Here is a 27,235-nt window from a genome sequence, read left to right on the forward strand (position 1 = left end):
TTGTCCTCTAAGAGTATTATTTCTCTGATGGGTTTGGCAGGTGGAGGAAGGGGAAGGCGGGTGGTTTTTCGTGTCCTGGCCGGGCCCAGTGACCTGGCTTGAATTTGGGGAGGCCCTGACTCCACACTGCCATCACAGTCTCCTCGTCCCCAGCCTGTTTAGCCCCCCGCCCCATACCCCCCCCCCCCGTCTGGCCGCCTTCTCCCGTTTGCATTAGGAGCCACTCGGCCCTTTCTTCCCGTTCTCTCATTTCCTCGGTTTCCCTCCTCATCGTCCCTCCATTCCTCTTCCCGTCCCCCTCATCCCCATCTCTGTCCTCTCTCTGGCCTCGTCTTGTTTAGTTCCCCACCTCATTTACTCTGTCCCCGTCGTCCGCCTCCGTCCGTCCGTCCGTCTCGTCCCCTCCCTCTGCTTTCTCTCACTTCCCCCATACATGATGCCTCTTCTAAAATATTTATGGGACCAGGACAGCACATGAAGGAAGTTCTTGCGAAAGGGTGTCTGCGACAAGCGCCCGGGGCCTCTGGTGAAGGACAAGGCCGTGGGGATCGAATCATTGTGGCGACAGTGACCGTCGGAGACTCACAGGCCAGCCTGCAGGTCACGCGGTGGAGAAGGCTGGGCCTGGCGGATCCCAGACGGGAGCTCTGAGGATACCTGTGTCCGAGAAGAGGCGTCCAAGGCCACCTGGACACCTGGAATGGGGGAGAAGGGGCACAGGTGCCAGTCTGGGCCTTGCCCCTGAAGCAGATCCCTTTAGCGGTCAGGAGATGGCTGCCCAGCCGAAGGGAAGGCTCTTCCCCTGGGCTGGGCAGCAGCGTGGGGCGGGTCTGTAGGCAGCACCTTATCACCTGTGGTTCTGATAGATGCCTCTGTTTTTGCCTTAATGGCTTGTTTATTTAATGGAGAACAGCTGCCCCCATTAGGGACCCCGACAAAATGGTCCATTGTGCCTGTGTTTGCCTTCTGCTTCCCAGAGCTAATGGGTGCTATTTTCAACTCTTTTGTGGAACCGACCGCCTTTGCGGCCAGCCCACGAAACCTCTGAGGAGTCAGTCTGTTGATAACCAGCATCAGAGTGAGAAACGTACAGCTCCGCTGTGACAGCAGCCAGCTGCTGGACCTTAGGCAGCTGCCGCTGTGGGCTCGAGGACACATCTGGAGGTGGGACCCTGGCAGCAGGGTTCCTGGGCAGAACCGCGCCTCCGTGGCGAGGTGGAGCATCTCCATTTGACAGGGACGCCGCTGCACCGAGCAGGCCACTGGGCGTGGGTGGCTGGCTTGTCCCAGTGCTGGGAAAGACTCCCCGCCTCCCCTGCCCTACACCCAGACAGGGTCAGGGGCGGCTCCAGCCTGGTCCGCCTGCTCATGTCCCCTCTCCCCGCCAATTCCACGCCTGCTCCCACCGCCCAGCTTTGCCCCAGAGTGTTTTCTCAGCCGGGAGCACTGGCCGCATGCTGTCTGTCCGTGAGCCACCACGGGTGACCTTTCTGAGTCATGGTGCCGGATGGGGCATTCCCACCCAGGAAGCACACAGGGCCCCGTTTGAGGTCCGGCTCTGTCGTCACCAGCAGCTACGGACTTTGCAGGGCCCGGTGCAGGATGAAAATACGAGGCCCCTTTGTCAAAGTGTATGAAGAAGTTTTCAAGACAGTGACCGCGGAGCATTGGACCAAGCGTTAGGCCTGTGTGGCTGACTACATAGGCCACACGCCCACGAAGCCGGCTCCGTCACTTGCAAGTGTCATGCTTTGAGCGAGTTCCAAGCCTACCGAACCTTTTGCAGTCACATCCTCTGCATAGGGTGGTCATGAGCAGTCACTGAGGTCATATAAGATTCAGCTGCCCTTATTATTGTCGAGGACGCTGACATTTCTTTAGTGCCTCGTTATCCGTGGTGTTCCTTCAGCGCTCTGTATGTGCCGCCGTAGAGATGCATTATTTACTTATTTTTAAATGACCTTTGTGTTCCGGATAATGTTAGATGGGCAGAGAACTTGTAAAGACAGTACAGTGTCCCTGGGTCCCTTACTCCATTCCCACCATGGTCGTCACCTCTCGTCACCACGGCACGGTTGTCAAAGCCCAGACACCAGCTGGTCCGGTACAGTCACCAGACTCCGCACGTTGGGTTTCGCCAGAGTTGTCGTTCTCACCCATTGTCTGTTGCAGGCTCCCGTCCAGGGCAGCGCACCGCTTTTAGTGCGGGCTTTATTTTTAACGTGACCTCGTGTCTCCAACAGAGGGTCACAGACCTGGCCAGGGCGGGGACGCCGACCTTGAGCCAGCCAGGGACGCCGGAATGCAGGTGCCCTCATCAGGAGTTAACGACTGTCATCGTCGGTCTTGGGCTCCTGGGCCTGACTTGGCGAGAGGCCAGCCCCAGACCCTTCCTGTCCCATGTCTCATTGGCTGAGCGTCTCCTGTGCACCAGACTTGGGCTGCCACCGAGGCTGTGGCTCTGAAGACTGACATGGTCCCCGTCCCCGTGGAGCTCAGCCTGGTGGGGAGTCTGGTGGTAACCATGGAAAAAGGTAAAGAGAATATGCTTTACAGAGCTGCAGCGAGGGAGGGAAGGTGACATCGATGACTGGGGGTCCCTTAGAAGGGTCTGAAGGAAGAACCAGCACTAGGAGACCTGGTGGAAAAGCCTTGAGAGGGGACAGCAGGCAGAAAGGTCCCGAGTCAGAGCAGACCCTGCTGAGGTCCAGGCTCTGGGCTGGAGGGTTGTGAGTGACAGGAAGCGACAGACCAAGTTTGGAGATCAGGCCGGGTCGTGTGGATCTGGGGCCAAAAACTCCCAGCTCTACGGGGCCAGGCAGGTGGCAGAAATGAGTGACATGGCCGGGGGACACGCAGACGAGAGCACACATTCCCTTCCAAGGGCAGCCGGCGCTCAGTGCTGGCTTGTCATCGCCCGGTGTGCCAGGGCTTCAGATTTGTAAAGAGAAGCTTGAAATCCATTTTTCAAAAAGAAATGGCCTTTAATGAAAAAATATGAGAACAAAACAACCAAACAAATAAGAGCGACAATATTAGTAAAGAAACTCAGCCTAGTGGAGGCCACGCGGGACGCATCTGTGGTCTGGGTTTGGCCTGAGGACTGCCCATTGGTGACCGTGGTGACAGGGCCCGATGGCCACATCCAGGAGTCAGATTTTGTTCTCACTGCCGTGAGGTGCTTAGTGGAGGATCCAATTTGTTTTTTAGGACAGTCCCTCAGGCTGCCGTGTGGAGATCGAGGGCAAGAGCAGCGGCTGGAGGAAGGACAGATGGTGGCAGTTGTGTTGGGGAAGAATTAGCAGACGGGACTGAGCACGGGCTGGATGTTGCAGCGGGGAGTCGAAGGGTCCAGTTTGAAGAGCCTGGGTGGGTAAAGGTTCTGGTTAGCAGGTGGGCCTGCAGTGACTCACTTAACCCATGAAAGCCTCAGTCTCCGCCTCTGTAACAGGGCTTGTGTTTGGGTCTCTGGAACGTAGCAGGTGCTGAATTATAAATATTCATATAAAACATATTTGTATCTTGTTTGTAATCAGACCATTACAACCAGTAGCCCTGTGATGAGAAGCAAAGCCCAGGTGCCTTCGTATTCAAACAGGATGACTCAGTACGAACCATCAGCTAGAGGAGGGGCGTAGGACCCCAACTCCAGGGGGTGGGCTGGGAGGGCAGAGGGGCTGGAGGGAGGAGGGGCCAAGGTTGGGAGATCAGACTCTGGTTAGAAGCTGGGCCCCCAGTGAGATCTGGTTCCGGAGGGGGCCGTGCCATGACTCCCCATACCTGGCGGTCCCGTTTCTCCCCGCTGACTGTGTGTGAACTGGGATTTAGTAGCCAGTATCTTGGCAGAACTTTCAGGGCCCCTCCTCTGCTGGTTTCCATGTTAACGCTTTTCCTCCAGCTAAAAGCAGAATCCACAGGGATCTAAGAACCTTCTAGAGCGGCTGCCAGGGTCAGCATCACCTATACCGAGATTGCACCAGCTTGTCCTGGCTGCTAGGGTCCTCCTGGGCAGGGCTGCCTGCTCTAAGAGTCTCCATCTCTGCTCCTGTCACCAGGGCCTTAGCCTCCCACTGCCACCAGCTTCCGTAGTCCCTAGGCTGGTAGAGGCTGGGCCCAGGTGGGGTCAGGGGCTGCGGGAGGAAGGGGACTGTGCAGGCGCAGTGAGGCTGGCCAGCCCGGCCCTGCAGGCAGGACTGGACACGCAGGGGCTGCTTACAGAGGAATGGGAGGGGCTCTGCCTACAGCTGGCAGAGCATTCTGGAAGACAGTGGGCCCTGGAGCAGACACAAGGGGCGGGGGGCCAGGGGTCGGGTGTCGGACAGCCAGGTGTGGCCTGAGGTGCAGAAAGCCCTGAAGCGGGACCGAGAAGGGACCAAGGGCGAAGGTCGTTTGGGCTGCCCCTCATGCGGGGCAGGTGCCAGGAGCTCAGAAGAGCCACTGTGAGTCCCAGCTCTGTCTTTTACCAGCTGTGTGGCCCTGGGCACAGACCTACCCTGTCCTCTCTCAGTCTTTTTCTCTTCCATCAAATGGGCACCATCGCAGGACCTGCCTCCTAGGCTCTTGTGGGCACAGAGGAGACCGTGAGTAAAGGCAGCAGCCTCTGGTTTGGGCGGTGACCCCAGGCTGACAGTTCTCTCCCAGGGCACGGGACTGGAAGCAAAGCCTTCTCCATCTGGCTCCTTGAAAGCCCATGGAGACTTGTCTGAGCGATGAGATGTGAGCCTGGAGCCAGCTCAGATGCCCGCAGGTCATGTGGACGAATGAGTCAGGCTGGGTGGGGTCGGTGGAAAACTGGACAGCACGTGCCCTATCTAGAGGGGCAGCTCTCTGTACCCCGCAGGGATGTGGGTCCAGTGTGGCCAGATGGCTCTGTCGTTCAGGAGAAATAGGAGCTCAATATTTATTTGAAACATCCCAGTACCTCCATGTTGGCAGCTAACTCATTTTTAAATTTATATCAGCCGAACCTGTCATGTCTGTGGGCCAGATGCTAACCAGAGGCCACCAGTTTGCGATCTCTGAGGAGGCTGGAAGAGGGGATCGTGAGGGCCCGAGGTTGGAAAGCCGATACTGAAGGGACATCCTGGGTCCTGGCCACCAGGACATCCTAGGTCCAGCTCACCCCCCAGCCCGGCTCAGCCCTGGGACCACCTGTGTCCTGGCTTGGAGCTGGGGCAGCACGGAGCCTGGAGCAGCTCTGCCAGCTCCCAGCTGGACGATCTTGGGCAAGGGCCTCTCTGAGCCTCAGTTTCCTTTTCTGCAAAACGTAATTATGGACACGGGCATCTCTCGGTGGCTGTGAGGATGAGTGGGCTGTGGGCCTGCAAGTCCATCACGGGCTGAGCGCTCAGGAAGGGCTCACCACTCAGTCACTGCGGTTGAATGAAGGGAGGCCGGGGGCTTGGTCTGTGCAGGTAGCCAGCGCTGTTTCTTTTGTTTGCCTTCCCCGACCCAGTCAATGTTTTTATTTTAGAGTTAGAGACAAGTAGCTACGATGATACAGAGAGTCCCCGTACACCCTTCACCCAGGCTCCCCTACTGTTAATGTCTTATTTTACTATGGTGCGTTGTCACAGCTAAGGGCCCGACAGCAATACATCGCTATTAATTACCTCCAGTTTATTCAGATTTCTCTAGTTTTTCTCTAGCGTTCCTTTCCGTTCCAGGATTGCCTCCAGGATACCAACCGTATTATATTTAGTCATCGTGTCTCCCAGCCACCTCTGGTCTATGACAGCTCCTCAGACTTACCTTGTTTTTGATGACCTTGACAGTTTTGAAAATGTAGGTGTTTTGTACAATAGCCCTGACTAGGGCTGATCCGATGTTTTCCTTGTGGTCAGACTGGGGTTATGGGTTTTGGGGAGGAATACCACAGAGGTGAAATGCCTTTCTCATGACATCATATCCAGGGGACATGCTGTCAACAAGAGGTCTCACCAACGAAACCCTGCCCACCTGGCTGCGGAAGCGCTGGCTCCCCCCACCCCCTTCCCACGTTCTCTGCTTTGGAAGCAAGTCACCAAGCACAGCCACCACTCAAGGTGGTGGGGGACACTTAACTTAAGCTCTGGCTCCTTCAAGAGGTAGTACACACACAGATTATTTGGAATTCTTTTGTACCTTTTGGAATTATTTTGAGATTTGTATCTTCTCGCCCTATCTGCTTGCTCTCAGATCTAGCAGTTTTTAGCTCCTTTGGGGATCATGCCATTATCTGAGCAACCTGGGTTTCAGTCCTGGCTCCACCCACTTACTCTCTGTGACTGTGACTCGCTGTGAACTGGAGTGACGACGAAAATTATAGCAGCCTGTGGCAGTCAGGCTGTGTTCATCTGTGTAACAGTGACCAGATTTAAGTGGTTTAACCAAATAGGGTTTGTGATTTTTCTTCACGTGACAAGAAATCCGGAGGTGGCCAGTTGAGCTTCTGGGTCTTCTCAAGGAAGTGGTCAGGGACTGCCCTCCTTAGCACGTGGCTTTTGTCCTCATGGTCTCGAGGTGGCTGCAATACCTCCAGCGTCGCGGCTGTGTTCCAGGCAAGTCTCTGTGAAGTTGATAGTATTATCCCCATTTCACAGAGAGGAAAGGGTGGCTCTAGAGGATGAGAAGCCCCTATGTTAAGGGAGTGCTATGTGGGTTAGAGACGCTATGTGTAACCTGGGACTCAATGGGCTTAGTTGTTGTTTTTCTCAGTGGGAGGGGCCTCCCCAAACCCCTTGGGGCTGGAGGCACCTGATGACCTTGGAGATGACCTTGGAGATGAGGTGCCTCTGGGCACCTGAGCTTCTGTGCATGGCTAGCCTGGGGCCTCAGCCCCCCTTTGGCTGACCTTGTGGAACCTCAGAAGTGGCCCGTGAGCCGGCCAGTGGTGTGGCCTGCTTCTCTGAGGGTGGAGGATAGGCGGGAGCTGCAGTGATAGCCCAAGGACAGCCAAGAAAGAGCACTCGGGCCTGGGGACGGTCAGCAAGGGGGACCTGGCCCTGAGTCCCGCAGCCTGTGTCCGCCGACCTATTACTCAGTGCCCACTTGTATGGGAGATAGAAGGAAAGGCGTGTTGTTCTTATTCTGTTTAGGAAAACAGATTTAATTCAGGGGCCGACTATGGCCTAGAGCCAAATCTGGCCTGCCGCAATCTTTGTAAATAAAGTTTTATTGGCACACAGCCATGCCATTCATTTACATATTGTCTGTGGCTGCTTTTTGCTACATGGGCAGAGTTAAGTAGTTGTGACAGAGACCGTGGGGCTTGCAAAGCCTAAAATATTTACTGTTTAGCCCTTCACAGGACGAGGTTGCTGACTCTGGTCTGAAGAGGAAGCAGTCAGGATCCGGGCTGTGCAGCTGGGGTTCACATAGGGCGGGCCAGGACTTATGGGGGACTGTGGGGGGTTTTCCGGAAACCCATGCTGCAGCAGCCTTTGGGGTCTTTGTCAGAAAAGGAGCTGCTTAGGGGTGCACATCATCAGGGGGGCCTACTCTCAGGCACCTGCCAGAAGCAGCAGGTTATGGAAATGGTAAAGGGGCCTGGGCAGCACCTCAGCTCGGCCCCCGGGGGCCGCTGGGGGCTGTGAGCCCAGCGCGGCCAGATCATCTGATTTTCTAAGAGAAGCTGGCAGTCTGGTTTTCATGGGAAACGTCCTGATTTTTTACATGTTTGCAGTTAACTCCATTTAAAAAAAATCTTGAAGTACATGTGCATCTGGTGTGTGGGCTGCGGGCTCGGGCACTCGAGTGTCCGGGGGGAAGTGAGGTAGGTGTGGGAGTGTGGGTAGACCTGGGGGAGCACGCCAGCCCCAGCACCCCAGAGGTCCCTCTTGCAGAGCAAGGCTGACTCTGAGCTGGGGAGGGGACTAAGGACGTGGGAGGTAGGGGGCGTGGCAGAGCCCTGGATCTGTGGTGTCAGGTTTCCACGTCTCCCACCTATGCCAAGCAGGTGGAATATTCCTACTTGCAGGCTTGGGCACGAGCCCTTCCTTGTTTACCTGGCTGCCCCCAGAGGGGATCTCAGTGGCAGCTGTAGGGTGAGTGGACCCCAGCTGCATGGTTTCTTGGCTCCTGCTACCTCTGAGATGCGGATGACCCCTCTCACTGCAGGTTGCCGTGAGAATCCGAGAGAAAATGGGCGTAACAGGCCTGGGTTTCCAAGGCATCCTGGTGTGCCCGTGATGGGGCCTAGACTCTAGGGGGTGGTTCTGTTCTCCTGACAGAATCTGGGGTGCCAGGCTATTTGCAGGCTCACCTGCTGATTCAAGTGCAGCTTCCCGAGCACTTGCTAGCACCACTGTGGGTTTATTATTTGTTTTAGGCGGGACTCCTGGTTGCACGTGATAGCGACGCAAGTCAGCTTGGCTTAAGCCAGGAGAAGTCCATGGCTCTGAAATAGGAAAAGTCCCAGGGTAACGCTAGCCTCCTGCAAAATTGGATTCAGGTGCCCAAAGTAAGTTGTTAGGTGTCTGTCTTGCTCCATCTTCCAACTCCACTTCCCTGTGTTGGCGTCCTTCTCAGGCAGGCCCCCAGGCGTGGTGGCAGAAGGGGCCCGTCAGGCTCATGGCCCACACTCATAGAAACCTGGGCAGGGGGAACCTCCCTGTCCCAGTAGCAGAGTCCCAAGGCTGTTTCTCATTGGCCCAGCTTGGGTCACATGCTCACGGCTGGCCCAATCACTGCTCAGGGGGCTCAGGCCTCCTCTCAGCCCTCCTTCAGCTGTGGGGTGGGGTGGGGTGGGGTGGGGAGAGCATCCTGGATGGGAAGTGATCCTACAGGAAAATCGAGATGCTGGTACCAGAATGGGAGGTGGAGGCTAGACAGGCAGAAGCAGCACGGGCCCACCCCCACACCCACTCACGCTCCAGGAGCAGAGTTTGGGGCTGAAGAGGCCGCATTCCGAGCCCCCTGGCTTATCACAGGCCACCCCTTCCTGGCCAACTTCAGGCCTAGTGCTCCAACCAGCTGTGAGTCACTTTCCCACATTTCTCCACGTGCTCCACGGTGTTGTCAGAGGCTTGGTCCAGGGCCAGGATGGAGCTACACCAGCCTCCACAGCCTTTTCCCCCATCATCCGGCCTGGGGACCCTTTTGAAAAGGGCGGGCATGCTCGTTTGGAATGGCTTGCTCTCTGAGCCCCTGGATCTCTCTTGAAAACTCCCTTCTCTGCATGTATACGCAGCAGCTTTTCACTGACCCACGGTGCCATCTGGCTGGGCTCCCCAATCCCCGCACCCCCTCTCCTTGCTTTCCCAACGCAGGGCTGATGTTTCCCTCCAGCACCAGGAATCACGCTACTGTTTCCTGCCTTAGATTTTGCGTGAACTCAAGACGCTACTACATCGAAAGCTGCTAAAATCCTCTTCTGGCTACTTCTGCTTGTTTCCCTCATCATTATATTGATTTTCCTCCTTTTGGGGGAAGTCTTGTCTTTTTGAAGGAGAAGGTAAAAACCTCATGCCTGTTGGTAGAACCATTTCAAAAAGAACAGGGGTTTGGGATGAGGCCCAGCAGCCCCAGGAGAGGCCACACGGCTGGGCTGGGACACTGGCTCTGGCCTGGCCTGGTCACAGAGCTTTGGGGACCCTCATGGGCCCTCCTCCTTGCCTGGATTCTAAGCCTATCTTTTCAGGATCACAAAATACTCTTTGGCCCTTAAGCCAAGTCAGGATGAGGGACCTGGTCTTTGAACTGTCATAATTTACTCGAATGTTGTATTTTCTAGATGGCACTGCCATGGCCAGTTCTCAGGAGAAACAGGATGACGATAACATAAAACCACGGTCATGCATAGATCGCATCGCCCTGGCTCTGAGGTGTATCTTGTAGCTCATTTCCCAGTTGTGTTCCGGTCTCAGTGCCATTGAAGTCTGGTGTCCAATCTGTGGGAATGGGATGCAGCCCAGGAAAGGGGGACAGGTGGAAAATGCCTGTGTCCCAAGTGTGCCCTAAGTGGTCTGAGCCACGGTGGGCTGACTGAGGGGCGAGTGGACAGAATGTTCTGTTTGCCCTTTTGTGAGGCAGCCCCTTGGCCGAGGCGAATTGCTCTTCCTGATTGTCCAGATGTGGGGTGGTGACAGGGAGATGCACGCTCCCTACGCACCAGACCACATTCTTCCTTATTTGAAATCCTTTGATGGTTTCCTTCTGTAACAGAGGGGCTCAGTGTGGGGACAGTTCAGGACTTTGGGGCTCAGATAGAATATGTCCTCTCCCACCCTACACCTGGCCACTCTCACCTGTAGGAGACACCTGCACCGGAGTCCTCTGTGGTCCCTCCTCCTCCTCACAATCTGTTCTCTATTCTGCTCTTTATAAAACAGATATCTAATTATACACACACACTCGCTCTTTCAATTACTAGCCTCAATGGCTCCCTGGTCTCTTAGAATAAAATTCTTGGCACGGCCTCCAAGAGCCCAGGTGATCTGTCCCTGGTTTACAGCTTCATCCCTGTCCACACACGGAGCTGACTCTAGACCGAGCGGCTTTAGTGCCCGCCATGTCACAGGGCGCCGTGCGCACACCCGTCTGCAGCCTGGAGCCCTGCCCCCTCCAGGAGGAGCCGGGCCTCATCTGGGCTCCCCAGGTGTCCGTGCCTCCTGCCAATAGCCCTCGTCCCATGGTGGTGTGGTTCCTGTTGGTTCCTTTATGTCCTCACCTAATGGCAAGTCCCATGATGGCTGAGACAGCAGTCTTGTTCACACAATCCTCCCTCTGTGCCCCTGTGAGCCCACATACCTGCCCGCCCGTGCTGTGTCCACCAGGAGCAGTGGCCTCGCAGCCCGCAGACCCTCCCTCCTCCGAGCGGCTGCCACTGGGGTCAGCCCCGGCTCTGCAGGAGACCCGCCTGAGAAGTACGCTGACCAGTGCCATCAGACTCAGGGTGGGGGCCGGGCATAAGCATTCGGCATGCTCCCAGGAGACCCCAGTGTGCAGCCAGGTTGGAGGTGGTCTTCTGGAAAACTGGCTTTTTCTCAACACGTGATTATAACCTGGAGGGTCCCAGGGGAGGGCTGCTTGATGGAAACTCTCCCCGTCCCAGCCCCCCTACAACAAAGTCCACGCCAGAAATAAGTAAGCACTTCTTAAAATGGTTTGATTAAAAAAAAAAAAAAGTAACACATGGCATAAACTTCAGGCAGCACAGATGGGTCTTTGGGGAAAGAACAGTCAGTCAGCCGTCATCTCCCCCTACCCCCGCCCGGCCACACCGGTTTTCCCAGCAGCAGGCCCTGCACCCAGGCTCCTGGGGGACCCTGCAGGGCTGTCTGTGCCTGCACCTGGGCAGGTGTATGGGCCCTTGGTCACGTGATGCACCTTGCTTTCTCATTCTCTGTGAGAACTGGGCTCTGCCTGCTTTTGCTACCCACGCAGTGCTTCATCCAGGACGCAGACGACATGACGGCCCAGCTCCCCTCAGCTGGGCTGGCTCCGGCTGTCACAGGCAGAGCTGCCAGAGCCTCACGGCATCTTTGGTCACAGGTGTGACTACCCTGCAGGATGAATTCCTCCAACTGGAGTTCTTGGGTCTCAGAACCTAAGTGGCATCACATGGCTGATAGGGCACCTCGTTTTCTGTCTTTCCAGAAACTGTCTACGCCGGCACCCCTGACATATGAGCTGCCCACGTTGTACAGGACCGAGGACTACTTTCCCGTGGATGCCGGGGAGACAGCACCCCAGACCCCCAGCCACCATCGGCGTCTGTGAGCATGGCGGCTCTGCCATTGCGGACGTGGAGAAGTGAACCTCTGTGCACTAGGCAGCTTGGGTTTCCTTTTGTTTTGTTTTGTTTTGTTTTGATTGTTGTTGATTTGTTTGCTGAACTTCCTCCCTTGCTTCTTGGGAGACCCTGGGGCTGTGGAGAAGCAGTTGGAACCCACCATGGCAATGCCTTGGGGAGGAGCCAGAGAAGGCATTTTCCGCCAGCGTTTGGCCTCCCTGGTGGTCTAGGATGAGGCGGTCAGGTCTGACGAGTCACTGTGCCTGAGGGACAGCGGGGACTTCCTCTCTGAAGGTCTTTGCATGGGAATCATGGGGACTCCGGCTGCCACCGGGCAGTGTGGCTCCAGGTCCATCATTGTTGGTTGGTTTGTCTGCAAACCCCAGGGCCCACTGGCCTGTGAGTCGTGTCAATAAAGGTGTCAAAGGTCATGTGTGGTCTGGGTGTGAGAACAGGGGGGATGACCAGTTCCTTTTCCCACTATGTAAATGTTTCCTTGAAGGGTCCTCCGAGGGCAAGCCTGGCCTCGGAATCTGCTCCCGATAAAGCCTCTGGCCTGCGCCTGCCAGGGGGTGCCGCTGGACCCCCTGGATCCCCAGCAGGCATGCAGAGGACACTAGGGCTTCCTGGTCTTCAGAGGCCTGTTTGCCTTAGTCTCTTCTCATGCAGAGGAGTTTCCTGGGTTATCTGGAAGTCAGCAGTCCTCACCAAGCCAAGAACGAACGAACACACACAGACACAATTACATGCACACGCACACGCACACAACAGACACCCGCCAACTGCAGACCAGCATTCGAATTTCAAGGAAATCTAACTAACGAATCAGGTGTGATAACACCCAAAAGTTGAGTCTTGTCAATTTTAGGACAATTTTTGGAATTAAAAGAAGCAAGTGGACTCCTGTTTCAAGAAGAGCCAACATTTTTCTGGGTAAATAATTTTTGTAAACTTTTATAGATTTTTTATAAATTTTTTTTTATAAATTCAATTACAGAAGCCTCATTTACATACAAAAAGGTGCACCTAAGTGTATAGTTCACTGAGTCTTCACCAACTGAACACCAACTGCTTACCTGTCCCTCCCCCAGATAGAGAGACCAACAGACAAACACGGTCAGTACCCAGAAGGCCCTCGGGCTCCCTTCCAGGCAGTGCCCGACCCCCAGCCCAGGCCAACACCACGCCTGACGGTACAGATGTTACCGACGGTGTTGCTGGCTTCTGTCCTCTGGGGTCAGGGGGTAGGGGGTGGAGGACATACACACAGGGTGCCGGCTTTGTCCCCGGCTTTCCTGGCTGACACTGTGCCGGTGGGGGCGTCTCTGTTGTTCCATGTAGCTGCGGATCGTTAATTCTTATGTCTGGGTTGTATTGATTGGGAACGTTTTTAATGAAGGAAGCTAGATACTCACTGGGCCTCAGTCTGCTCAGAGAGAGGATAGATTCAATAGAAAGTTAATTTTTCAGACAAGTGATGAGGACACCAGTTTCTGGAAGGCCGAGTATATGTTGATTGCTGGAGAGGCCCAGGCTTCCGGCTCCTTCCGGAGCCCGAACCAGGTGCCAGGAAGGGGTGCAAGGGAATGTCATATGATCAAGCCACAGCGACTTAAGTGTCCTAAAATAGAGACCCACTGAACGGAGGCTAAGAGCTTACAGGCTCTGAGGTCAGCCTGCCTGGGTGGCCCCATCATCTCCTCTATGCCTCAGCCGTGTGACCCTGGGCCAGTTGCTTACCTTCTCTGAGCCCAGCCTCCCCCTCAGTAGAATGCAGAGACTAATGGCACCTGCCTGCTGGGGTGCTGTGAGGATGAAATGCAATGACCTGTGTCAGTGTCTAGCTCGCTGGGCACTCGACGGTGACGGATCTGGGTGGGAAACGGGTGACTGTGCTGCATTTCTCAGCTGACGAGTGGCATTCAAGAACCGTGATGTAGGAACTGCCCTTAAATTTCAGAGTAAGAACACGTCACAAAGAGTGCGAGCTGCCAAAAGGCCAACTAGCTCTCTGGGTTCCCCGTCTGCGGATGCTTTTAACCACCCACCCCCACCCCCTCCCCCAGTCCGTGAGGTTCCAAGAGAACATCTGTAGGAAGAAGGTGAGCCGTGAACTAGAACTGGCCATTCCAAGTTCCCCGGGAGCTGCAGAGCCAAACAATGAACTTTTAGGGACACTTGGAGGCACCTCGGGGAGGGAAGGCTGGCACACAGAGCCTGCCAGGAACTCCTGACCTTGGTGAGCTACTGGAACTCTGGAGGCGCTGTCCTTGTGCCAGGTAACCTGACAGGCATCTCCTTTAAAGCAAGTGCCCGACTTGCCTCCTGTGACGTACGTGAAAGCCGTGACTGCTGGCTCGAGCAGGCCCCAGCGCCTGTCACAGGGGTCACTTTGCAGCCTATGAAAGCGCGATCTTCCTTTTGTGGTGGTTGTTGGACAGGGACATGAGTGGAAAGGCCATTGCAAATGTTCGTGAGAGCAAGGCTTGTTGGTCCGTCACCTCCCCTCTTCTCCAGTGGATGGGAGCTTCATGTCTGTCACAGCAAGGGATTTCAAGATGACGGCCCACAGATTGACAGAGATGTCTGGTTTACCCTGAACTGTTTTTCAGTTGTTTTCATGTTGAGACAACTGCGTAACCATCTGGAAAAAATAAAGTGAGTTCTATACCTCACTGTATCAGAAACCATTCCAAAATTCCAAATGGATTAAGGAGTTAAATGTATAAAATGAATTTATAAAGAGGCAGAAACAGAGAATCATACAAAATCCAGAAGCCATAAAAGATGGATAAAATTGATTATATTACAAAGAATGTAAATCTCTGCATAGCAAAAACAGAAAACTCAAAAGAAAAAAAATCCCAAACCAAAGCAACAAAATCCTAAGCAAATTCAAAAGGCAAATGATCAAAAAGACAAATAACGAACAGAGAAACTGTATTTGCAGCTCATATTACAAAGGGATAGTCTCCCTAATATATAAACAGCTCTTATAGATAAATAAGTGAAAAAAAGGAAAAATGGGCAAAGGATCTGAGTAGACATTTCACTAAAAAGAAAATGCGAAAAGCCATTTAAAAATTGAAAAGATAGTCAACCACGATCTATACCAGTAAGAATGAAAGAAGGTTGAAATTACTGTTTTCCCTTATTGGGCTGGCAAAATGAAATCTTTTCGATAACTTCGTTGGTGACATTTTGAAGAAACGTGCATTCTCACACATTGGCTGGGGAATGCCATTCTCATGAGAAGTGTGTGTACCCTTGAACCTAGTGATTCCACCCCGAGAGATCTAGCCTCCCAATGTGCACACATGAGAGAAACGGTAAATGCAAACTGTTATTCATCACACATCGAATTAGGGAGACTGGAAAGACCCTAAGTGATCATTGCTACGGGGTTGCTCGGTATGGGAGTCCGTACACCTATGGACGAAGGGGCCCCCGTGCCATTGTAAAAATGGATGAGGAGTTCTTTATGAATTGGTATGGAAATATCTCCAAGATACGAAAGCCGAAGTGCATTAAAATGTACACGATATACCTACCATCTGTATGAGAAAGAAAGACATTAAAATTCTCTCAAAGGATAAAGAGAAATTTGAGAACTGTGAATATCTGTTTTGGGTGAGAAGTGGATTTTTCAGTTTTAACTTTTGTATCCTTTTTGATATTTTGATGTTTACCTATTCTAAAGTTCAGTTGAAATCAGTTGCCAGCCATTCAAAATTAGGACAGTTAAGAGAAAGAACTAGATTTCCAGTTTCTCTTCAAAAACTGGGCTATCGGGCAATGATGAGCTAAAGCTGAGCCCCTTTAGAGGGGCCGTGCTCTCCAGGTGTCTCTTGTATCCAAAATATTTCACTAATTTATCTTACCTGCCCGGCCCCTGTGGGCATTTGCATTTGAAACTCTTGGACCCATGGGGAAGTTATCCCCAGGACATGGGGCGGGTGGAGTATGGCAGCTGCATGGTCATTACAGGTCAAGCAACTGGCAGACTAGCAAGCATTTCCATGCCCCAATTCCAAGTTCCACTGGGACAGAGGTGGGGTCTCGCTATAGAAGTGTGTGCTTGGGAGTGACTGATACCAAGTCAAAGACATCATAAGAAAACTACAGACCAATATCTCTTATGAATATAGATGCAAGAGTCCCTGACATATTAGCAGACCGAGTCCAGCAACATACAGAAAGGATTATACACCACGGGCAGGTGGGAGCTGTCCTACGAATGCAAGGTTGGTTTAACATCTGAAAGTCAACCAATGTGACACTGAATAAAAATCCAAACCCATGCGATCACTTCAATATGACGCAGAAAAAGCATCTGACAAAATGCAACATCCATTCATGATAAAAGCTCTTCCTCCTGGGGTGGAAAGGGGAGTTTGCAGAGAGGAGGGTTGGAGGCTAGGCAGACACCCCCAAAGGTGTCTACTTACAGGATTACTCACTCTCTGGAGAAGATTCATTGACCTAGGCAGCTGGGGGCACCAAGGCATTTTTCCTCCCCATCTTTAAGCAAAACCCCGCTTTGTCTTGTCAAGAGCATCTTGGGGTTGGGGAAGATTCAGAGTGATTCTGACTCCAGCAGCTGTCACAGAATTTCCTCCGTGAGTCTCGTGGGCTTGCTGTGGATTCAGAAGCATCAATAATCAATAATCATCAATAATCGTCAGCTGGATGCATTTCAGGCTTGTGAGCTGCTGGGGAGGGGCAGCGGGTCGGAGGCTTGTCTCTGGCTTCTCCACCGGGACTTTGGTGAGTACGCTCTGCTGGCTCTACATGACTCCAGTCTGAGGAAGGAGTTAAGGAGGAGATGGAAGCAGACGAATTTATTTGGTCGGGAGAAACGTATGTTCTCCCTGAAGCGTCAAGCCAGCCCAGCCTGGTGCTGGAGGCAGTCCCTTAACCCGGAAGGACTCTCATTGGGTCTTCCAGGGAGCTGCTCCGTTATAAATGTAACATTCAGCATCTTATCGGTGCCTCTGTTCAGGGAGAGGCTGGCTTGAGGCATAGGAGACGGACGAAGTCTGGAGGGGCGCCCCCAGAGCAAGGTACGTGCTTTTCTTCTGTTGGCATACCCAAGAGCTGAGTGGGGCTGCAGTGGTGACCCCAGCCAGGGAAGAAGGGTTGTCTGTTCAGGCCTGCGGTCTTGTTGCCTCTGCTGAGCCTTGAGACACTAAGGCATTCGCTTGCATACGTATGATTGTTTTCTACACATAGGTTGCATCATTGAGTATAGAGATGGGATGCCCTAGGCTGTCCCACACGAACAGGTGTTTGTTGAATGAGAGAAATAGAAAAAAATGGTTTTATACAGGATACCAAAGGTAGCAAATACCTTGATCAGGGGAAGGCTCACGCAGTAGCCCATATGTCTTTAAAACAGTGGTCTGTCTTGGCTGAACATTGCAATCAGCTGGGTCACTCCCAGACCAGTTACAACAGAGTCCCTGGGACAGGTTTTGATGTTCCCCCAGGTGACTTCAGTATGCGTTGGGGCTGGAGATCAATACTTTCAAAGAATGCAGTCAAGGGATTTTCAAGGATTTTCTTCCATTTTCTATACTGCATGAGGTTTCATTTGAAAAGTAGAGTGGCCTCCACGTCCATCTCACACCTTCCTGAGTGTGGTGTGGGGCTGGGTTTGAGCTGGTTTCCGGTTTGGGTTTCGATTCCACCCCAGCTCCAGAGATGGATGCAGACCAACCTAAGCCAATCAAGATAAGTGATTCTAGCTCAGTGACTAAGGTAGCTCTGGCCTAAGCCCACCAGCTGCAGAAAATAGTTCTGGAATGGCCTAATTGGCTCTGAGTTCAGGACTCGTGTTCATTACTGAAGGAAGGGAAACCTCTCGGGGAAGGTAAATGGAAGCACCCCACGAATACCAGGATAAAGATGGCCATGTACGTGTCAGGACATGGGACCTGAGCCCTTGCTGATGTCACTGAGGAGCCCGCCCCTACTCAGGCACAGCCAGTTACCTGTGTGTTCCTTTTATTAAGCCCAGTCCACGCTGGAGTTCCTGTTACCTGCCAGGAAGATTCTTATTTCATAAAAAAGGGAGTCTAAAGCTGGGCAAGGGAATCACAGACTTCATCCCCTGAGAAGCGCTCTGAGCCACTACCCAGCCTGGGGCCATCTCAAGTCCTTAGTCGTTGCCACCAGCATGCATTACGTAACACAAGTCACACTGAGACATAAGGCCTGAGCCAAGGAGAAAGTCTCATTTTGGTGCCAGTATGCCCTGAACCCAAGTGTTCTTTTTAACAAACAGCAAGTCTCAGGCTCACAGCTTTCAGCAATTACAGGTGGCAAAAATTTAGGATGTTTCGTCTATTTGTTTTATGGATACCTTCATTAGTGGCAAATTGTGCTGGTGTCCTTTTTTTTGGAACACAGTTTTCCATTTTTAAAAAGGGGAGTTGGAATACACTAGAACATAGAAACATAGTTTCCCATTTTTAAAAAGGGGAGTTGGAATACACTAGAACATAGAAACATAGTTTTCCATTTTTAAAAAGGGGAGTTGGAATACACTAAGTATGTAAGAATTGTTAGGCAGATGTGGCAAAAATGAAGAAGATGGCAGTGAATATAGTTTGGAATTGCTGTGTCAGGGAAAGCATGTGTTGGTTTAGAGACTGGGGCTCATGTGACTTTGCATTCATAGCAGAGAAAGCCTCCTTATGAAGCCAGTCTTTTGCCAAGATCAAGGCTGCATGGTGTGGTTGGGAATTCCAGTGGCTGTGCTCAGCCTGGGTCCAAGTTGGCAGCTTCCCTTCTGCCAGCGAGGACGTTCACGGCTCTGAACCTTTGTGTCCTGAAGCATGGAGCTAATACTCCCTTTTATTTGGCAGAGTTGGAAGGCTGGGGCAGGACTGTTTTGAGGACCCAAATTATCTTGGAATCTAGTGCCCTACAGCTAGGCCCAGGAACACTCAGTGGTGTTCTAAAAGTACTTGAGTAAATACGTACTCAGATGTGCCCTGAGCTCCAGGCAGTTTTTAAAACAATATCCTCCCACTCCTAGGAAAGGTGTAGTCACTCCTCTGGCCTGGATGTCCCCTCCTAGGAGGATAGGGCTGTTTGAGCCATTCTTGGCTCTTTCTTCCTGGGGAAGCCCATATGGCTCTGCTGGCAGATGCAACCACCAGCAGACCATGCAGCAAACAGTCTCCAAGGCAGGGTCTTTTACTTTTAATCCCTAGACCCTCAGATGGCTGCTTCACCAACACAGCTGTCACATTCTGCTCCAATCTAGATAGATGGCAGCCAATATAGCGTTCACAAGCACACTGGGAAAGCCCTTTTATTTCTAGCCTCTTGCTTTATCAATTTCCAAAAAGTCAACAATTTGCTTATTAGGACATCCATTTTGCTTCACGTAGTAGGAAGGCATTAATAAAGGTACAGCAAGATTTTTATTGCAAAAACCAGTTTAGGTTTGAATGGCCATACCTCTAACGGGTGTGGGGTTGGTTTCTATCACAGATGCACATTGTATTCTGAAACACACGTATTTGCAAAAACTCATTTAAATCGAGCAGAAAATCCTGCCCTTTATTCCATTCATAGAGCATCTGTCCTGGAAATGACTATGGACCAACCTTCCCATGTCCTTAATTGGAGCACACAGAAATTGTGACTTAAAAGGATTTTTCAGGACATAACCACTTTCACCTTATACGCTGATTTTTGAACACAGCCCCCAAGTTGTAGTTCCACTAGATTCCTTAGTAATACTTTCCATCATCCTAACTACGTGGTTCTCAAGCTTCAGTGGTATATATATAACCACCTGGCAATAACTTGGGGCCCCTTCTGGGGGGTTTGGTGCAGGCAGCCTGCAGTCAGTGTAGGGGAACCACCCCTCTATGTGGCAGACTCACTAGGCAAAAACAAGTTTAATGTCTCATACCGAAGTCTTTTAGACAGTGTGCTCCCTAAATCCTTGCTGTATCGTTCGTTTTCAGATCTGGCACTCATTCTCTTCAGAAAGTGTGCATTTTTACAAATGGGCAGACATTCGGGCCAAACTTTAGGGCAATAAAAAGGGCAGATCCTCTTCGTTTGGATCTTAAGAGGGGACAAAGGGCTGTTTGACAGACTCTGTAACTGCTTAATGATGGAACCAAAGATGGGACAAAGACAATGCTTTGATGTGCCGAGAAGGGAAACCACAGTGCTAGTCAGTCTGCCTCTGGAACTCCCGACCACTAGAGAATTTCAAGGGCAAAAAAGTTCTCTGGAATTGTTTTTAAGAAAAACCTACAGAATTTTTCAATCTAAAGTTATATTCTCTAATTAGGTGGCAGTTTGCCACAGCTTTTATTTCCAGGTTATTCCAAAAGCAAACAGTAGCAACGATATTCTTTGAAAATGGCTTTTATTGAGACACTTTTAGGGCTCTTCAACATTTCCAGTTGGGAATCTTCATTTCCAATTCTCAGGTGGCCATTTCTGAATGCCAACAAGGTCCACTCCCACCTAAGCGAGGCAGCATACTCGTCTGTCTGCTCAAACGTCTAAGTAGGGGAGCCCACTATTCTACCCAGTCTCTCATCAGTACTCCAGGAGGGCTGTAAGCCCAGGTCCCAGGCCACGTTCTTCCCACCTGTTCACGAGGCAGAGTAATTTCAAAATAAATGTGAGATGGCTTAAATTCAGCTGGTGTTACTATCCTCAAGTAAGAGAAACCTTCTCAATACGTTTTCCTGATTTCGTATTTGGGGACATCCTGTCCTAAATATTAGCTGGTGTCCATAGAATTTGTAACTTAACTGTGTAAAAATCAAAAAGCTCCGCACCAGCCCCTAACACCTTAAAGATTCTATTCCTACGCTTTCTCCTGTATTTTGAGTAGCATGACATTTAAAGTGGGGGGGCTGGTCAAATTTCTACTCTCAGGTAACAAAAGCATTATCAAGACGAATCTTTTGGAGTGTCTTAGAAATTATGGAAACCAGCTACTTCAGAACTCTAGCCCAATGTCGAGAGGTGACTGACCAGCCTCTGCTGTCTGCAAGGATCAGCTAATCCCACCATTGTTACAACAGCTGAAAACACTGGCCTAACTTGGCCTCCTCTTAACTTCCCGTTCTTCCTATGAGTTGCTCTTGGGGATCTACGCGTAGTAAAAACATACCAGCTCCTTCCATCTTGAAAGCCCTCCAAATGTGTCATCTCCAAAGCCTTTTTCTTAATAGCAAGATGGTCAAGAGTTATAACGAGAGAGAGTAGTTGCCTGTTTAGTACAATTGTTCCCATTATAAGGTGAAAACTAACATTTACTTCATTCAGAAGAAAGAACACCAAGGCATTAAGATTCTGCTTGCAAATTAATGCCAATTTATGTTTACATCCTTTTATCAAGACATTTACATATATATGCAGGCTCTGCTCCTTAACAAAAGGGGAACTGAAAAACTCAAGGATGTTTATTTTAGCAGTTAAAAGGGAAGACAAAACCGAAGGAATCTGTAACAGGTGCCTCGAGAGAGAAAGCATCCTTTATGCCAATGGCAGATCTTGGTCTCCACAAGGTTCCTCAGTGGCTGTGGTTTCCATCTCTGATGAAAGAGCCATGGCATCAACTGGCACAAGACATAATGGACACATAGGACTGTAATGTGTAATAAAGCAAATATTTACATTAAGCACAATACAGCAATTTATTTAGATGCTTAAAATGAATACAAAGGGAAATAAAGATCACGAAATTATACATACTACAACAGTGTGTCATATATTAGATGGTATAAATGAATACACCAGGTGGTGTTTAACTAAAGATAAAACTAAATATCCAAAACGCAGCACTCATTGGTTGGCTGCCTCAACACAACACACTTCCATACAGATCTAAAAGGTGTCAAAATTAGTAGCTGCAAAGTCAATTCTTGCATGTGATTTTAGCTTAAAAGATTTCAGAAAACAGATCTGAAATACCAGTTTTTGTTTTGTCAGCTGTACTGTCAAGGATATTCAGAACAAGAAAAAATCTATAATACAAGAGAGTCCAGATATATATCTTATGTGGCTGGCCTCTGTTGCAAGATTGTACAAGGTTATGTGCAAAAACTAAATCTGTCCAAAAGTTCATACTAGCGTAATTTCAAGCTTTTGCTAGGTAAACTAGATGTAGCGTTTATTACACAGCAAGGGCAACACTAAAAAAAAATCTATGATGGGTACACAATAACAATATCATAAGCATCACTTGAATAGGTCTAAAAGACTGTACAAATATACATTTCAACTATTCAGAATGAATACATGAAAAAAAAATCAATTTTCCCCAAAGTCTACTATACACATTGGATTGGTAGCTCATATGTTGGCCCTACACTACCATGTGAATCGGGTAACACTTCTCAAAGACATCCAACCAAACATTTTACAGAGGGAAAGAAATGTTGAGAAGGCAGATAAAATAAATCACTGCTTTTCCCCGTGTGCATTCGTGAGCCACCAGCTTATTGGTTTTTCACATTTAGTTACTGCATCTGTCACAGCAAGTTCTGAAGCAAGATCAGCCAATCATGTGTCATGGAAATAACCACTGGGGACGCAGTGGCCACATGTCCCTAGAGCCTGATGATCCAGCACTCAGAAGGCAGTACCAGTCAGAATATAGCTTTGCAGTCATACTAAGAGCAGAGCAGAGTTCCAGGCTGCATTTTGTCACCGATGCCAGAGAATCTGGCACTCATGCCTGTTGGCTGCTCAGTTTAACTCCGGTTAAGCTGCCATGCATTGGCTCAGCTACTCCATCAGTCATATTGTCAAACTGCTCCCCATCCTCACTGTCAATTGTGCTATTCTGCCACTCAATCTGTGGGTTAGATAAGCGCTCATCATTTTCAGATGCATTCTTCCACTGAGACTGGTCCTTGGACCAAAACCCTTCAACTTTTCCATAGGAACTATTCTTCCATTTCAACTGCTCTCTGTCACCTTGCATGGTAGCCTTTTTTTTGGCAGCTGGCTTACTGCTCCTTGCATCTTCACTCTGGGAAGACTCATCAGACCAGGTTCCTGGTTTCATTTCACATGTGTTGTCCTCAAAGTCTGACATTTGTTGGGAACCAGGGCCACTCTCAGATGGAGAAGCACCATCTTTCCACTCAACAACATCATCTTGGTCAACCTCACTATCGGAAGCATCAGGCATCAGTTTGGTTGGTTCCTCAGTCAAATGAAGAGTTTCGTATTTTGAACCATCCTCTTCTTTTTGGTCTAGCTTCTCAGGTTCTAAAGCATCCTCAGAAATTACCTTCGGTATGTGCTCCTCTGGATTATCATTAGGGATTTTAGGCTCAACTTCAAAAACAGGCTCAAAAGGGCTACCACTTCCATTGGATTCTTCTTCCAAATTTTCAAAACTGTCTGAGGAACTGTCATCCTCCTTCCCAAGGTTGAGCTTTTTGTCAGCAGTTTTACTAGCATTGACTCTGGAATCTTTCTCGTCATGATTTTCAAATAGCCATTCAGCATCAAAATCCATCTCATGCTTCACTTTGTTTAATTCTTTCATGTTGAAGCCCAGTAGCACACCAGGCTTGTACTTCTCACAGTCTCTGACACACTTCTTCCTCTTGTTACTAAAATGGGAAGCAATATCACTCTTCCACAACCATAAACTGGCTGCCAGCTTCTCAATTTCTCTCCTGGTGGGATAGGGCTGTTTGTTGAAATACTTTGTTAGGAAGCTTTTCCTGGCTTCATAGGAATCGTCTTCATGACCCTTGGGGTCTAAAGCTAAAACAACAGGCTCCTCAGGCTTCTCTTCAAAGAAGCTGGGTGAATCGCTATCATCATCTAACTTCCGCTTTTTCAGCAAAGGGAACTCCACTTGCTCGTAAGTGCGCTTCACAGGTGCCAGTCCCGGTGACTGATTAAGCCGAGAGGGAGCATTTGTCTTATCCTGGCCGTTCTGAGTCTTTCCAACGCCCCTGCAGTGAACGAGGTGCAGAGTAATAGTCGAGGCGGTCATGTTGCTGGTATACACACCAAGGCAATGGATACATTTGTAAGTGAGCTTTTTCTCCACTGGATGAACCGTCTGAATAACCTGGTGCCTCTCTCTTAAGTGATGTGCAAGTGCATCAGATATGGGTCCTTTCAGGATTGAAAAACAAAGAGGGCAAAGGGTTTTCCCGACATCTTTTTTATAGGGCACTGCAGCTTGAGGTGAACTTTTAACAGGGATATCTGCTTTTTCCTGAACTTTTGGCTGTGGCTTTGGAGGGACCGGAGGGTTATTTTGGGCATGGTAAGCGACAGATTCAGCTGGGGCATCCCTCAGGTTGTACGTGGTTACAAGGAGATGGATGTTAGTGTGACTACCCTGCTGCAATGTCAAATCAAAACTCAAAGTAGAATCTGTTTTAGGTCCCATCTCTTCATCAATGTGAACCATCCTCATGTGTGCTGCCATCTTTTCCACATCGTTGAAAGTTGAACGGCAATACGGACAAGACAGACCATGAATTAACATATGGTTGAGCAGAGTATCTGTGGGCAAATAGCGATTACAGTAGAGGCATTTGCTAGTAAAATTATGTATTTTCATAATGTAGTTGGCTACTGCTGGAACTTTTTCAGCTTTATGTTCTTTTTCGAAGTGCACACTATAGACATTTTCAGGAAAAAGCTCATTACAGATCGTGCATATTTTCCACTTCTGAGTTGAGGAAGTATTAGCTGGGGGAGGGCCCGTGGCAGCTGCAGGAGGTTTGGAACTGGACTGACCTAATACTCTGGATGCCTGTGACTGCGAGAGGGAAGGAGACTTTAACTGGCCTGACGGGAGAGAGGAGGCATTGGCGGACTGCAGGGAGTATCTTGCTGGTGCCTGGGACCTCTGCTCTGACCCCAGCCCGTAAGATCTTCCATTTCCACTGGGAAGTAACTGCTTCACAGACTGAGACTGCTGAGGGATGGAAACTGGTGGGCTGCCACCTAGACCCAGTCTCATTGACTGGCCAACGCCATAGCCCTGGCCTACAGATTTGACGCCATAGTTGTTCTGCTGCAGGTGAACACTGGACATCATGTTGACGCCTGTCGAATTTAAGTTAGGCTTTGGTATTGAGAGTCGATTCACCATCTGCTGTGACGGCAAAGACCGGACGTTTCCAGAAGCAAGGGAACCAATTCTCGACTGGAGTCCCATGCCCTTCTTCTCTTGAGGTTTAGGAGCAATTAGCATCAAAGGTTTGGTTCGGGGAACTACCACATTTGTGTGCCCGATCATGGCAGTGACCTGATAGCCTATGCGTTCGTGGTCTTCGATGACATGTTGTACCAAAGCTTCGTAGGACTTTGGCATAAAAAGGCATCGCTTGCAGTGAATACTACCTTCTTCCCGGGCATTTGAGCCTAAGGGGACAGCACCATTGAGTGATTTTTCACCTGCCTTTGCTATGTAGGGTGCTGCCACATGCTGAAAATGTTCCCTGTAAATGTGCTTCCTAACTATTTCGTAGACAGGATCTCGGTAAGTGCACTTCTTACAGTAATAAACAGCTTGCTCTATGTTGTCAGCCTGCTTAGGTTTAAGGCCATCATTCTTGCTTTTATCTTTGAAAGTGCTGAGGCTGCTACTTGGTGCGCTGGCGTTTGGAGCATGAAATATTTTAATGTGTGTTTCCAAAGTCTTTTTGTCTGCATTGAAGGTACAGTAGGGACAATTAAGGAGAATCCTATTTTCAAAGTCTTCACTATGGACATTCCGGAAATGACTTTTGTAGGCAGAGAAGAATTTTGAAGAAAATGGACAAGCGCTGCAGCAAAAAGGTTTTGTCCGATAGTCCTAAAGAAAAGACAAAAACTGGAATCAGAATGCCACTTCAGATAGGCAATAACAGGTTCTAGGTTTTTGTCCAGTCTCTATTTTTAATAGACACATTATTTTTAGAACTGAAACTTTAACACCTTGATTTTTTCTTTTGCGAAATACATTTATGAAATATAAACTCAATTGAAAAAGCTGTTCTAAACTAAATACTTCTGAGTTCCACAGTATAAATAAAAAACTCAGTAAGTTCTTCTCAATGTTTATAAAAGACCAGAGTGACATTTGCTGACTGGCTTTAGACAAACCAAAGATAAATGGTTTCAAGACAAACATTCTACAGTTAGAAATGACAAGAATAAACTACATGTAAATACTTTCACCCAGTGAATCAGTAAGGCTTCTTCAGATTTACTATATAGCAAAATTTAGGGCCCAGTATGCTGCAGTTCAATTAGGCAACCAAATATAAAGATACAACTTTTATCCTTCCCATCATGGAAAAATTTTCATAGAAAAAAGATCTTCAAAAATCTCAAACATATTTTTCCTCTGATTGAAGTCCAGTGTAGTATTCAGAGTTCATTGCTGATCAAAAAACTACTGATTTGAAAAGCAGGCTTTCTTCTACAAGCCATGCTGTTCCTTCTCAAACAAGAGCAGCTACAAAAGCAGTAATGAAGTAATGCTTTGATTCAAATTAAGAAGTTAAATAAAAAATGTCGTACAGACTGTGAAGAGTGCATGGTGTTAAAAAACCTTTAAAACACTGCAAAATATCCTGGTATCAAGAGCGACATCCAGAATCATGCTCATCCCTATTTGTGTAGTTGGTCCTTTGATAAACACAGGTGAAACACAAGGTTGGCCAGAGATGACCATTTCTCTCTAGAAACCTACTGTGTTTTAGATACTGGTTTGAATAAAAATGAAATACTCTGCTTAAAGCTCAACCCTTCTTTAGCGTTAGAATAGAGACTGTGGGATTCATGAAATTGAATAATGTGTCCCACTAGTAAGCTTTTGTATTCTAAGACTGTTGGTGATACCTTTTCCTGGGGTATAGATAACCATTTCTGAGGTAGAGTTTAAAAAGTACTAATTCCCTGCCAAGTATGTTCTGATAGATGAACAGATCAATAATCCAGAATTATAATCACTACTGCAAAGGTAACAGTAAAGTTTGAACTGACAATCACTTCTCCCTGTGGAAAAGGAAATGCCACCTACTAACTATCTGTCACATCTTCACCGAACGATACCTGTTCGCACTGCTGATACTTCAGACTATCTAATATTATTTTTAATTATAATTTGTAAAAATTTAAGTTACACTTCTGTCACTGCTATCCTGAAGAGCTACCAACTCCCTCCCCTGTGTGCTGGCTTAGGTCCACCACGGGGGCTGGGTGACATCAACATAGTGGAACAAGAAAACGTTAACGAGAGAAAAAACATGGTCTTCCTCTCTCTAGAAAAAACAAAGATTGCAATGTACACACAGAAAAATGTATAACCTAGATGAACAGAATGCTGGAGGGAACATTTTAGAAACAGATGAGCCAAAGTACTTTTTTGGGGGGCAGAGGGCACGCTGTTATACAATGGGCTTTAGAACTTCTAAGTAACAAAATTTCTAATTTTTACACTTGAAGTTTTAGTCCTATGACAAAAGACACAAAATTCTTCCTAGTTTTCCCTACCACTTAAGA

General features: G+C 49.4%; 2 protein-coding genes across 13 annotated transcripts in view; one reads left to right on the top strand and one right to left on the bottom strand.

Annotated features, from left to right (window-relative positions):
• The window catches only part of BCAS4 (breast carcinoma amplified sequence 4), a 52,771-nt gene extending 40,627 nt beyond the window's left edge, over positions 1-12,144 (top strand). For 6 of the 8 annotated variants that reach the window (XM_039864618.1, XM_039864616.1, XM_039864609.1 and 3 more), the window contains one exon: positions 11,578-12,144. In XM_039864618.1, the coding sequence (XP_039720552.1) occupies positions 11,578-11,700 (123 nt within the window). In that variant the 3' untranslated portion in view covers positions 11,701-12,144. The remainder of the gene's footprint in view (positions 1-11,577) is intronic. The other 2 variants (XR_005653170.1, XR_005653168.1) reach the window with 1 other exon arrangement.
• A 7,950-nt stretch (positions 12,145-20,094) lies between these two features.
• The window catches only part of ADNP (activity dependent neuroprotector homeobox), a 32,160-nt gene continuing 25,019 nt past the window's right edge, over positions 20,095-27,235 (bottom strand). For all 5 annotated transcript variants that reach the window (XM_039864620.1, XM_039864625.1, XM_039864622.1 and 2 more), the window contains one exon: positions 20,095-25,541. In XM_039864620.1, the coding sequence (XP_039720554.1) occupies positions 22,434-25,541 (3,108 nt within the window). In that variant the 3' untranslated portion in view covers positions 20,095-22,433. The remainder of the gene's footprint in view (positions 25,542-27,235) is intronic.

Source organism: Pteropus medius, unplaced genomic scaffold (genome assembly GCF_902729225.1).
Source record: "Pteropus medius unplaced genomic scaffold, Ma_sr-lr_union100, whole genome shotgun sequence".
Classification (NCBI taxonomy): domain Eukaryota; kingdom Metazoa; phylum Chordata; class Mammalia; order Chiroptera; family Pteropodidae; genus Pteropus; species Pteropus medius.